The sequence below is a fragment of the Rhea americana genome, unplaced genomic scaffold (assembly GCF_003343005.1).
Source record: "Rhea americana isolate MKP2758 unplaced genomic scaffold, rheAme1 scaffold_65, whole genome shotgun sequence".
NCBI lineage: Eukaryota > Metazoa > Chordata > Aves > Rheiformes > Rheidae > Rhea > Rhea americana.
Genome location: NW_028186812.1, coordinates 3,162,136 through 3,175,792, shown reverse-complemented (window position 1 = coordinate 3,175,792; position 13,657 = coordinate 3,162,136). Strand labels below are relative to the sequence as shown.

The 13,657-nt window shown below is 36.3% G+C and overlaps 1 protein-coding gene across 10 annotated transcripts in view; it reads left to right on the top strand.

Annotated features, from left to right (window-relative positions):
* The window catches only part of SUPT20H (SPT20 homolog, SAGA complex component), a 34,788-nt gene continuing 21,131 nt past the window's right edge, over positions 1–13,657 (top strand). For 5 of the 10 annotated variants that reach the window (XM_085320678.1, XM_085320684.1, XM_085320681.1 and 2 more), the window contains exons 1-11: positions 1–50; positions 1,378–1,476; positions 3,364–3,399; positions 4,530–4,588; positions 4,669–4,735; positions 8,902–9,031; positions 9,871–9,974; positions 10,722–10,838; positions 10,955–11,008; positions 12,092–12,231; positions 13,490–13,646. In XM_085320678.1, the coding sequence (XP_085176804.1) occupies positions 1,474–1,476; positions 3,364–3,399; positions 4,530–4,588; positions 4,669–4,735; positions 8,902–9,031; positions 9,871–9,974; positions 10,722–10,838; positions 10,955–11,008; positions 12,092–12,231; positions 13,490–13,646 (867 nt within the window). In that variant the 5' untranslated portion in view covers positions 1–50; positions 1,378–1,473. Of the gene's footprint in view, positions 51–1,377; positions 1,477–3,363; positions 3,400–4,527; positions 4,589–4,668; positions 4,736–8,901; positions 9,032–9,870; positions 9,975–10,721; positions 10,839–10,954; positions 11,009–12,091; positions 12,232–13,489; positions 13,647–13,657 lie in introns of those variants that run through there. The other 5 variants (XM_085320686.1, XM_085320687.1, XM_085320679.1 and 2 more) reach the window with 3 other exon arrangements.

Genomic DNA, 13,657 nt, shown 5'->3' with positions numbered 1-13,657 from the left:
GGGCGGCGAGGGCAGCCGCGCGGGGGGCAGGACCCCACGTGAGGCCGCAGGTAATGGCCCGAGGCGTCACGTGGCTCCTCCCGCCGCCGCGCGGGCGTGGTGGAGCCGTTGCGGCCGTTGAGCGGCGGCGGCCCCTTGGCCCCTTGGCGCTCGCGGCCCGGCCGGCTGCGGCGGTCGGTGGCTGCATGCGGTCGCCCTGCGCCCCCGCGGGTAGGCCCGTCTCCGCGGAGAGGGCGGCGGCGCCGGCTTTAGCGTGAGCCCGGCGGGGGCGTGAGCCCCCGGGGGCGCGGGGAGAGGCTGCTGGGGAAGGTGGCGGGGCTGTGGGATGGGGCGGAAGGACATCCGCCGGGCCCGGCGCGCAGCCTGCCCTTGGCCCATCGCCTCGCCGTCTGCCAAAGCCGGCAGGTCTCAGCCTTGCGCGGAGCTTTGAGGCGTGTGCCTGCCGTGTAGGTTTTCTGCGGAAATCGCTGCTGTGCTGAAACAGCTGAGTAAGAAGGTTCTGGGAGATTTTAGGGAGCAACCATATGTCATCAAAAGCCGAGGAAGCAGTTTAAATTTTRTCCAAACCAAGGCTGATGTGAAATGCAGAAGCCATGGAGATGGTTTCACAAGTGCAGTGGAGATTCTTAAATAATGATTTCAAGTACTTCTAGATACTATAGTGTTCAAATGTTGATGTAAGATTAACTTTAKTTTTCATATCTCTTTTGAGAATGATGCTAAGTAATTAGTGACAAGCAGACAGGATTTAAAAGATTTTTGTTAAACTCTTTTTGTTTAATACAACTGTCTAGCAGAATTTAAATATAAAATGCTAAAGGGATGTAATACACAAAGATGTCTAAGAAATGCACTTACATAGTGAAAATTTCATTTGTCTTGCAATTGACAGTCCACAGTGAGTCAGTATTAAGCTAACATCTCAAAATAGTGCTAGAAGGCACTGCTCGTGAAGGTGTCGTCTATGGAAGAATGCTTTCATAACATACTTTATTAGGTTTTTTGTATTACTTTAAATGTCCTGGTCACTTGCAATTATATATTCTAGCCTTCTGTGCCTCTCTGGACATGATATTTGGGATGTCTTAAGCAGACTGCTGCAATAGATGATTGTMCTTGGCTATATAATTTCTATTATGTGCTTATTACTACTTTACTAATTAGTATCGCTGATGTAAAATAATGGTGCAAAACAGCAGTAGTCATTAGAATAATGACTTCTGCACTTGCACTGAGTGGAGCTTTTGTTTCTGCTTCTGAATGAAGGCTACTATGCAAATGAAATTTAAGTGTAATTAACAATTTAAAATGTTGAATTTAAATAACTAAAATGCTTGTTTAGTTTCTTAGTGATCTTTTTTCTTCTTTACTTTTCAGTACTGCAAGTGTGACCAAAAAATATGATTCATTGCCTGCTACACCGAACATCTTAAATATTTTCATTTGCTATTTGGTCACCTGGCTTCATCTACAATGGTAAGTTATGATTCAAATAATGTTTTCAGATGTCTTTTTCTCTACTCTGCTAGCTTTGTGGATGATGAGGAGAATGTTGCTAATGTTTATCATCATCTTAAATACCTGATTTTACTTAGCACTCTTGAATTTTCATCATTCCTTTTTTCAGTGATGTCTTCCTTTGTAGCTTGTGTATGCTGTTCCTAAACACTTAGTTACTGTCCAGTGCATCATAGGAATTATCATATAAAGCTACTAGTGTGTTTTCAATCATGATTGGTGTTAGACAATTAATTATGAAGTATAAATCCGGCCCACACTTATGTTTTTAGTATTATTCTTTTTGCAGGTGATATGGCTATGAATTTTTTTCTGCTGTCAAGCGATTGGTGAATAGAATATCTGAAATCATGGGATTATTCCGTCAGCTTATGTAGAAAACATAAATGTTTGATGTAGTCAAATAAACACCTAAACACTTTAAAATGTAAATGTTCTGTAGTGTTAGGTTCTAATGAGTAATAGCACATTGTCATTGTGTGCTTTTTTCTTCAAGAACAGATAAGAAATTCTGTAGTAGAGATACTGTAGATAAAAGATAATAAGCCTGAGTAAGTATATTCCTGTAGATGTCTTCATTTTTCGTTTAATATGCTTTTCTCTTCCCTGAATTCTTTGGGGTTTGAATAAAAGTAAAAGTTCTTTTATGAACAGCTGAAAGAGATGAGAGTAAACTGAAAAAAATAAAAATATGTATGTAGGGAGAAATACCTACTCAGGAGTTTCTAAGCATTATGAGAGATAGAAGATTCTCCAAAAGTTTCTCTATACCATTTGAACAGCATCGCGTTTTTAAAAAGTTCTGTCTCTGAGATTTATGTATTAGTTATTAAGTAACTTTTCTTTTTTAAGAAAAGCTTTTATTAGAGCTTATTTATCATTTGTATATTCTTGAGGACCTTATCCACCTGCCATTGAAGTTAATGCATCGCTTCTCATTAATTTACCTGGAGCTGAATCAAGCCCTAAGCATTTTTCTGCAAGAAGTAATCTGGTTCATTTATTAGCTGCACAAAGTTATTCCAGCACAAAGTGGGTTGCAGATCTAGAATAAGTGGCAGAGAACAAATACAAGGGGACATGGGAGACTGCTTTTTCTTAGTAGCAGCAGTTGTTTATGCTGGCTTGAAGTATTTGTCACACTTCAGTCCAGAAACTCATTATTATTATTTATGAAATTTTCTCTTCTTGAAATACATATATAAACATCTGTAGATTCACTGAAGTGATAAACATCCCAAAGGAATTAAATCAGTTAAAATAAATGTTATCAAATATACCATGGGATATAGAGAAGCTTTTGCAAGGATTTCAATGTATTGTCCTAGAATCAGGCATACTACTTAGCCTTCCTTGGAGGAAATCTGGAGCGGAGGCTGCATTCATTTCTCAGATACCTAATAATATATTAGAAACTCTTCCCAAGCAATATTGTATTGTGCAGAGAAGTAACTTTCTGAGTCTAGAATCTTCATTTCCATTATGTAGAAAAATAACTATTCTAATACTTTGTCATCGATGTCTAAGCATTGAATGTTTTTTGATCAGCATTTGTCATTACCTTTATTAGACATGATTTCTATTCTTGCTTTTAGTTCTAATTGCCTGTCATTGTTCTAACACCTCATTATTTGGTCAAAACTTTGCAAGTGTAGATGCTTGGTAGTGGGATTAATGACCATTAATGCACTTACATGATGTTTCAGCTGCCAAGTTCAGTAAGTGCCAAACAATGTTTGACTACATCTTCTAAAAGTTATTTAGTATCAGTAGTAACAGAGTTTAGTACAAGGTTGTATAATTAGTTAACATACTTTCTAAGAAAGCTGTTTATAATTCTTGCAGCAACAAGCTTTAGAACTGGCATTGGATCGTGCAGAGGTAAGGAGTAGCTAAGTTATTTGCACATAAACAATGTATTGGGTTCATACTTAATATTACAGTTCTGTATTTCTGTTGAAAAGTGGGGAGGCATGGGGTGCATGTTGGTGAGCATACACATACATATAATCACAAATACATGTAACACTGACTTTGCAAAATTTTTGCTAAAATTGCAAGGCATTTGTCTCTTCCCAGATGTTTTGAGAACATTGGGTACAATGATGATAAAACATGCAAGACTGTTTTTTTAAAAAAAACACAGCAAATCTATGTGCTGTGAAATAAACAGAACTGTATAGTGATAATTTTCTCTAAAATCAGAGATAGGAGACAGAAGTGTATGGCAAAAATCTTGCTTGTGTTTTTAAGAGTATCCCAGTTAGGACAAAGAGGCAGATGCTTTTACATTCAGGTTCTTTTATGCTGACATATTTACCTTGATCACTTTTACAGGAAGTAAATAGTTTTGAGGGAGACCTGTCTTCACTGAAATTCTAAACTAAAGCATTAGTAAAAATACTCAAGAGAAACATTTAGGGAAAGTTTATTAGAATATAAGCTCCATTTAACTAGTATGGTTTCATGAGTAGCACTCCATTTTTTGTTTAGGATGTTTAATGTACAAAAATTACTTTTATGATACACTGCTCTATAAATCACTGAAACATAGCACTGATGCTGGAGACAAGGGGATAAAGAAAGTTTAAATTAATTACATAGCAAGTAYTCATCAACATAAAAACTATTGAGCCAATACACTTAAATGTGACTGCATTGACTTAAATTTGACTGTAACATGCTAACTCCGGTAAACAAGATGTCTGTAAATACTTATTACTATATTATTATAATTACAAAATGTAGGTATAGATGACTTTGAGTGCAAGTCATTCCATAGTCATGAAATGCTGTATTTCATAATTGAAATGAGAAATGCTTCCTTGTTGATGAATATAACATACGGTAGATCATATTTTGTTCTTCGTATACAGTAAATAATTACCATAGTTACATTAAATACCGACAAAAACAAGCTATGTCTGATGATCATCTAAAGCAGCTTGACAGCAAAAATTAAATTTCTTTATAATGCAAACATTATTGTTTGATCTACCTTTCTTTTTCAGTATATCATTGAAAGTGCCCGTCAGAGACCTCCTAAACGAAAATATTTATCCAGTGGAAGGTAGAAAACATTTCAGTATTTAGTTTTTGATTGTATTTCTTTAATTTAATTTTTTTTACATCAAAATTTTTTAATTACAGAAAATCTGTATTTCAAAAACTCTATGATTTGTATATAGAAGAATGTGAAAAAGAGCCTGAGATAAAGGTAAGTGGAAATTGCTAAGCAGATTTGCGTTGCTGCTTAAACAAGCAAATGCAGACTTTTTTTTTTTAAGAAATGGAATAGCAGTGATTTTTATTTTTTTTTTAATAGTCTAGTAACTGTGGTAGTTAGCTAAGGATAGGGTTACARTACGAAAGTTTACTGACTTCAGGGGACTAAACTGACTGAGTAACTTAATAGTGTTATCTTAGTACAATCTGAAGTAAAAACAGGGTGGTTGGAGGGCTGATGACAACCTAGTAATCCTAAATTTAAAGGCAACAAAATGAAAGAGAAGCAGATGACTGAAGATTGTGCTGTGGTATTGAGCTGTTTTTCTCTACGTGATTGTTCACGTATAATGTGAGTGGCTCAGTATAATACAGACAGGCAGTACTATTAAAATAACTGAATAATAAATAGTAGGACCTATACTGGCTTGAGTGGCCTGTCCATTCTGCCTTCACTAAATTCAATTGAGAGCAAGTTCAGGACCAATGTGTCTGCCACCTGCATTTTGTCAGTATCGCTGTTTCTGAATTGCATGCTTAGCATAGCTGCCATAGAAAAAGTATGGAAAATCTTTCAGAATATATGCTCTATTGTAAATTCACATTGATTTCTGGGATAACTGATGAGCTGTGAGACAATCTGTTAGTATTAGAAAAGAAGCTCAGCCAGACTTAGCCACAATAAATCTAAGGCTTAAAAGCCACAAGCTAATTTGCTAAACTGTGAGTATAAAAATGGACTGAGAAGGATGAGCTCTGGAAACTGTTACACTGATGCTTCTCACAGTAAAATAAAAACCTATGAGATATTACAGTTCCTGAGCACCTGAAACTCTCTTTTGGGTTACTCCAATTTAGTTGATACTAATTAACATATGATGTATCACAAACACAATTGAAATGTTAATCTTTTTACCTCTGTGTTTTGCTTAAAACATCAATAGTGAATGGCTAACAAAGTGAATTTACAGTAGTAGGGATAGGATTGGGTTTACAGGACTGGAATCTGGAAGAAGTAGGATTAGAATACTGTAGTTGCTAAACCAGAAGACAATTGACAAACTTGTAATACCCAATATTTTGTCACTAAAAAAAAAGTCTCCTCAAGTCGTATGGATTGTTCTTCTTTCAGTCAGGACATAAGAAATTCTGCTTTGCTCCTTCTGCTTCCTGAGAGAAAAATACTTAACAAAGATATAATAAGCTACAAGAGCTTTTTTTTTTAGGGAAGTGATGTGTTTGTTTTTTCAGTCATAAAGATGAGTGGAGAAAATCCATTTAAAATGCTACAGTGAGGGGTCAAGAGAAGCAGTGATAGTCATAAACCATAATTTTATTTGTGTAACTCCTTCGCCATCCAAGGATAAGGTATTAAAGTCACATTTCAGTCAGCCAAGGGTAGAGGAGTTACAAGCATAATAYAAAATTACTGCTTCAGTTCTGTTAGATGGTAATTATCAGTGTTGTTTCTTCAGTATTAGAAATCAGAAGTCACTACAGGAGAAGGAAGGCACATGCWCCTTTCCTGTACTGCCTCCCAGCCATCAGGCAGTCACTGCGGCTTGCATGTTTGCGGAKGGAGGAGTGCTGTCTTTGTGTGGATGAGGTCAGGGAGAGTCAGGAACATCAGTCAACAGAGCAAAGCAACTGACCTGGTTACACTGCAAGAGTTCAGATACCAAGCACGCTGTGCTGAATGCTTTAGAAATACAGTATACTCCAGTCAATCCATCTTAAATGTTTCCAGGTAACATCTGACCTAATGTTTAGTATCAACTCTGAGCTAGTACTTCCAGTAGCCAGCTTAGAGGAGAAAGCTGATGTTGTGGTTGTAAAACTTTTCATGCTTACTAAAGCGTGACTCTTGTCCCCATTTACTGAAGTTTTACACTTAAAACACTAATGTTTACTCTGATTTCTTGGAGAGGCATTACATTTTAAAATAGGTTTACATCTTAACATTCTGTTCAGAATGGATAACATGAATGCAGTGTCAGAAATGTATGATGATCCACTCCTCTTTCTTCTCCCTAACTTCCTTTGTTAGCTCCCTTCCCCCTATTCCCCCCAAGAAAGGTGGGGAGGAGCAAAACCTCCCAAGCCATACAGGCTAACTATTACCAATAAAAAAAAAAAAAAAAAAAAAGAAAAAAAAAAGAGTTATTCATTTAATATATTTAAATTAATGTGATTAACTGAGTTATAACTGAAATTATATTTACAAGTGGGTTTCCATCATATTTGTTACTTGCTGGTGGTTACAAGCAGCGGCCTTCTGTAAAAATAAATTTCGCTTCACTATTTGTTGTACACATGGACACCTTTTTGGAAGAAGGTATATTGCTTGTTTAAGTTTAAATTCCTATTAACTTTTCTTGCATAACCTGATGGTTACTTTTTTTAAAATCAAGTCTTACAGAATTCCCACATTCCTTTCTGCCCTCCTAAATAAAACTCCTTAATTGAATAGAGAATTCTGGTGGGAAAAGTATTAATTATCCAACAGTGAAAATAATTCTTTTTCCATCAACAGAAGACCAATGGACATTTATTGACAAATCTCTCTTACAGAGGGACAACTTTAGCTAACTGTGGCAAACTAACAGTCACCATCACTTACTGCTCCTATATTTCTCTTACATGGTGGGAATACCACTTGGAGTTTGTTACATTTCCTCTAAAATCTCCGTTACTAGTAAATGTTAAGAGTAAATGATGTCGGAGTAATGGAGTGCTAACTTTGCTTTCAAATGGCAGTGCTTGTGCTCCTGGCTGTTTCACAGTGTGTCTAAATGAACGCTCTGTAGGTGTTCCCCTGCTACTCAGTGATGTGACTGAAAATTGAAGCAGTGCACATGCAGTCTCCTGTATGATAGTAGAAGTCTGTGGGGTCAGTAGGACTCTGACTGAAGATTTTACAGAACAAACTGCATCTCCAGAGCYATATGTGAAGGTTTCACTGTCTTTACCTCTGTTGTTGCCAGAACATGTTTTCCCTTTATCTCCCTCTGTCCTCTAGATCTCTCTCTATGAATTCCCCAGAACTTCTACGCTGTTTCATATTTCTGTGTTAGTTTCCTTGTTATTTCTAAGCTGTAAAAGGTAGCATGATGTTCTTGCCATCATTCATGTTGCATGGGAAAGGGTTAGCTCTTGGCAGTGGTACCAAAACTAGTTGGGAGGAACTAAAAGATTTTTCTCGTTTTGTTCTGTATACCTCGACCTTCTTTCTCCCCTGTTTTGTTTCCTTTTGAAGAGGGAGGGCTTTTTCCCCTAGGAGCAGCCTCCATAGGAGAAGTGATTCTGCATTATGTCTTATTAACATGTCTTTATTTGTTCAAAAAGGCAGAGATAGTGTGCTACTACTTAGCGGGTRTGTGTAAAATGTGCCCAACTACTGCTGGGTAGCTAACTAACATGCAAAGGATCCCCTGCAGTGAAGAGATCCACCCAGTCCTAGCATTCARTGGTGAAATTAAGTTTCCAACCAGACGTGTGAAAGTTATCTGAAGTTTAGAAAACATTGATTTTTCTAGTGAAGAGGATTTTTAAAAATGTTTAAATTTGTCATACTTACACAGGGTGTTGGAAACATTCATTCATTTTAAAAATCTGTTATTTACATAAAAGTTCTTTCTTATAAATAATGAAGTAGTCTCTGCAGCTGCTAGATCAGATTTCAACAAATACCGACACAGCAATGCAGTTAAGGAAGCTTCCAAATGCTGTGATTCTGCATTTTAATCCTGGAAGGAAACATTTGCTTCTGTTAGGAATATTCAAAAGTATTATTTTTTTGTTCTCTAGCAATATATAATTGTATAAATGGTCCRCATATAAATGAGACAATATTGCACAGCAGATTTACAACATTGTATCATAGGGTCATTTGTATTAGTTGTATTGTATATAGACTTATAATTAATGCTTTTTWAAAAAATGAAGTGAATGGTTTTCCAAAAACCAAATCTTTTATGCCTGAGTATATTCATTAACATATACGCATGCTTTGTTGAATACAGCCTAATTAAATTTAACTGAGTCTATTTAGATATATGCTTTAACATTAATCTAAATWGTATTCAGATTCTAATGATTGCTTTATAGCTAATAATTACCCTATAGTATTATGTTCATGAGCAATGTTTACTTTTAAAGCAGAAGCTGAGGCGAAATGTGAATTTACTTGAGAAGCTGGTTATGCAGGAGACATTATCATGTCTTGTCGTGAATCTCTATCCAGGAAATGAGGGCTATTCACTGATGCTCAGGGGAAAAAATGGTTCAGGTAATATTTCTATTTAATCTCTAAAAATTAAGAGTTCTCTATAAACTGTTAGAACACRTCGTTGCTTGCATTTAATTGGTTTGTATTTGTTTTGCTTCTGACATAACCACCTGTACAAATTGGTGCTTGCTGTATAATGCTGTAAGGTGCCTTTAGGTGTGCTATATATCGATAGAGTGTGAATTAGTTGGTGTAAGTCTTCTTGATAAACTTCATCTTTGTGTTCTAATGTGTTTATCTTGGGGCAGACTTTCATACAGTCGGTGGATCTTAACTCTAGCCTATCCAAGCTTTGGGGGTTTTAGGGGTTTTTGTTTGTTTTTCTTTCCCCAGTATTACTTATCCTAGCAAGTCCCTATAACTAAGAATCCTATCCGAACCCAATTTTCTCTTCAGTATTGTTCAGCCACTTCCACTCTTATTTCCCCTCAGCTTCCCATCAAATTTCTTTTTTTCCACACTTCCTTATCTGAGTTTCTTTCATTTCAGGTTCCTTCTCTCAAACATTTTTTCCCCCACTGACTCTTATATCTAGGTCAGGCTAAAAGCATCTGCATTCCAGTTTGGTTGCCTCTTCATGCCACCCTATATTGTGTGACGTGCCATATGAGCATAAAGTAAATCATTTGAGAGCAACAATTTGGAGCTGTAAAGGTGTGTTGCCTTTTAGCACAAAGAGCTAAATCAAGCCCTGGAAACAGAAATGGAYATAAAAATGAATTCTGTGCAGTGTGGATTAGTTTCCACCAACCCTGGCTTGTGGCAAGCTTGTTCTAAATTTCACCTTCAAGTTCRAACTAAAAGGCAAAAGAAAAGCAGTATGTTTTGTTTAAATTCAGATTCTGAGACCATTCGGCTGCCTTATGAGGAAGGAGAACTGCTTGAATATTTGGATGCAGAGGAGCTACCRCCTATTCTGGTTGATCTTCTGGAAAAATCTCAGGTGTGAAAGTTTGYTTTTGAAAAGAAATGATGTTTTGTACCCAGGTAGATTTTGATCTTGGAATGCTTCTTATGGGTGTTTCCAAACACATGATGCAAAGATTGTGCATTTGGGGCCATACTATTTCATGCCTACAATAAATATTTTCGTCATATCCAGAAAAAATAATTCGTATGTATGGGAGAGAGATRGAAGAGACAGTGTTATTGTTTATGCTGACAGACTACTAGGATTCTGTACTTYTGCAAAATGTTCCTTGTTGCTATGAAATATGTGACATAGATTTCTTTAAATTACGTTTCTCGCATATGAAAATGCAGTGTTTAAGACATAGATTAGATTTGCCTAGGTACGTAGTAAAGACTACTGATCCCGATAAAACTAGTGAATATTTTTTAGCATACTATCAATGAATAAGCAGCAGGGGTTTTATGCAGTACGTTAATAAGCAGAAGCAACCTCACAATTTGCAGTGACTTGACAGAAATTGCACCAACTAGCGCTGGGGCTGAAGTTTAAGTATATTCTATTTATAAACTTTATCTACAGAACAAAAATGCGAATTCATGATCAGTTACAATTGCATTTAACTTTTTAAAGTAGTAACAAAGGTCAGAATGGTTTCAGGCATCGATACTATCAGTTGTGTTTGGAACAAATATATAGCAAACTCATTTTTGGAGAGGGGAGATGAGACAAGTTGGTAGATATTTGACTATTCACACTTTTTTTATATGTTTCAACTAGGTTAACATTTTTCATTGTGGCTGTGTCATAGCAGAAATACGTGACTATAGGCAGTCTGGTAACATGAAGTCTCCAACGTACCAAAGCAAGCACATTCTTTTGCGTCCTACAATGCAGGTAAGAAGTGCCTCGAGTCGTTCTTCACTGTTCTGGTAATTCCCAGACTAGATATAAACTATTACTTAAAAYAGTCTTTAGCTGAAAGATAACAACCATTCTGTCTTTCTCCTCAGACTTTAATTTGTGACGTGCATTCTATAACAAGTGACAACCACAAATGGACACAAGTGAGTCACCAGTTACTTCTAAGCTTTAAAGTGATGTAGTGGATGTACTTAATTAGTTTRATAAAATTGGATTGGATAACTAATGATATTTTAATTAATGAAAACTGTCAGATTAATGTGCATAGTGGTGCATGGTAGGGAAACAAGAGATAACACACCTAAGTTGAAATGAGAGATTCAGACTGACTATATGAAATGTCTTTTTCACCATGAGGACAACCAAGCAGTGGAACAGATTACCTAGAGAAGTTCATCCAGAGGTTGTCCAGAACTGCTCTRTCCTTAGTGGTTTTCAAGACCTGATGCCCTGAGCCATGTGGGCTGTCCTCAAAGCTGACCATGCTTTGAGCAGGAGGTTTGACTAGAGACCTCTTAAGGCACCTTCCAACCTAAATTATCTTATAGTCCTGCATTCTGTGCTCCAGAGAGCTGCCACATAGACTTGTTAGTAGCGCTTCCTACGTGATAACACAGAAAACAATAGGAATTGCTAAAAGCTTTGATTTTGGTCATGTGGAATGATAGAATGGCTCTAGTTAGTCTACCCTACTTCATTCATCTTCAGTGTACTGTTTCGGGGTGATCCTTGTAATCTAATGATATTATTGCTCCTGAAGCAGCTCTTACCTAATCATATGACTGCAGCAAAGAGTATTGTAAATGATTAGGATTGTGTAGTTAGTTAAATGCTGAAGAGCGTCTCAAAGTGCTTGTTTGTATTACCAGAGGCAAACTCATGCTCAAATTCATTTCAAGTTGTAACTGCAAGTCTCATGTAGGTCATCTTTATGGAATTGATTGCCAGTCCATCAAGAAAAATCACTGGCAGGCAATTGATTTCATTGTCACTACTACTCTGTAAAATCTACTCTTCAGTAGGATGTCTTCTATGATTAGAAACGTCATCCAGAGCTCTGTAACTAGCATTAATGGATAGTAGTAACTGTTTAACATATTTTTTGTCGACTGTCCACAGCAATCTTTTCAGTTTTCTGTAAGATAGTGTGTATGTGCATAGGTTTCTGTAAATTAGAATAGAATTTTTCATATTTTATATATTATTAATATCTGTATATGTTACAGGAGGACAAACTTCTATTGGAGAGTCAACTTATTTTGGCTACAGCAGAGCCTTTGTGTCTTGATCCTTCAATAGCAGTGACCTGCACCACCAACAGACTCCTGTACAACAAGCAGAAGATGAATACTCGCCCAATGAAAAGGTARTTTTCAATTTGCAGTGTGTTAGGACTTGCTTTCAAATTATATGGGGTGCTTCAATGAAAAATACATGCAGGGCTATCATCAAAACTTTGGCTGCTTGTGTGGAGTGCTCAAATTCGTATCTAATTATCTTGGAACAGTCAAGGAATTGTATMTTTTGAAGTGCTCTGCTTTATACTGTATTTCAATTAGTAACATATCCAGTAATATGTGTATTCTTGTATATCAGAAAGATGCACACTTACTGTTTTCGTAATGTAATGAGTTATGTTGCAGTTATCCTGTCAAGACTTTTGCTTAATTCAGATGTAAGATGCAGCAGATGACAGCTCAGTAATCTGAAATATATGAAATGATACATTGTTTATTGGTTTCTGATGCGTTAAAAGCTATGCACAAATTTAACCCTGAATGAGGAAATCAAGGGGATTATTTATATGCTTGAAATTAAGGCTATACAAAAGTGTTGGCATATTAGAGTCACTCTATAAGCAATGTGGAATGTATTGTATACAAAATGTCCCTTTTATGCATGRTTGTTGACTTTTTCTACAAAAGCTTGAAATGATTGGCATTTTTTAGTTAAAAAAAAAAGGTACATTCATTCTGTAGAATGATGAAGTACTAATAATCTGTTAGAATTACCAAAATATATTTAAAACTAGATATGCATTGGAATACTATGCTCCTGTACAACTAGTGGTGCTGCTTTATAAATTGTAAATAGAGAACTTCTTCATTGACCACTAAGTTTTAAATTTAAGCAGAGCTGGATCAATCCATTAGAAAAATATGTAGAGATCTTAAATGATTGTCCAGATATTATTAATGTACCAAAAGTTTCTGTGTGAGACAAAGAATGCAGGATAATACAAAAACAACATGGTAACTTTAACCCTCTAAGTACCTAAGCAGTACAYGGGTTTTTTGGCAGAACTGAAATCTCTAATATACCAGTTTTACAAGCTTGGTAACTTTGTAGATAGTTACTCATTTTGATGATATACTTCCATGTATTTCAAAAATACAGCACAGATTCTTAGAACATGAACAGAATCCTAACAGTTTTTAAAAATCCAAAGTCAAGAGTTTGAGTTACACAGTGTAGTCAAGAAAAACAATTTAAAATGAATGTTTCAGAACCTTTATTTTAGTCTCAATGTAAATAGCACTTTCTTGCATATTTTGTGTTTGTATATAGGCAGTGGGGTATTTGATTTTCATAGTTTTTCAAGCTCATCTATCATTTTCCCATAGGTGCTTCAAAAGGTACTCAAGGTCATCTTTGAACAGGCAGCAGGAAGTGGCTCATTATTCAACTCCACCTCAGCTTAGACTGCTTGACTACTTACAGAAAAGAAAGGAAAGGAAAGGAGCCCAGCAATATGACCTCAAAATTTCTAAAGCTGGAAATGTAAGTGCTTT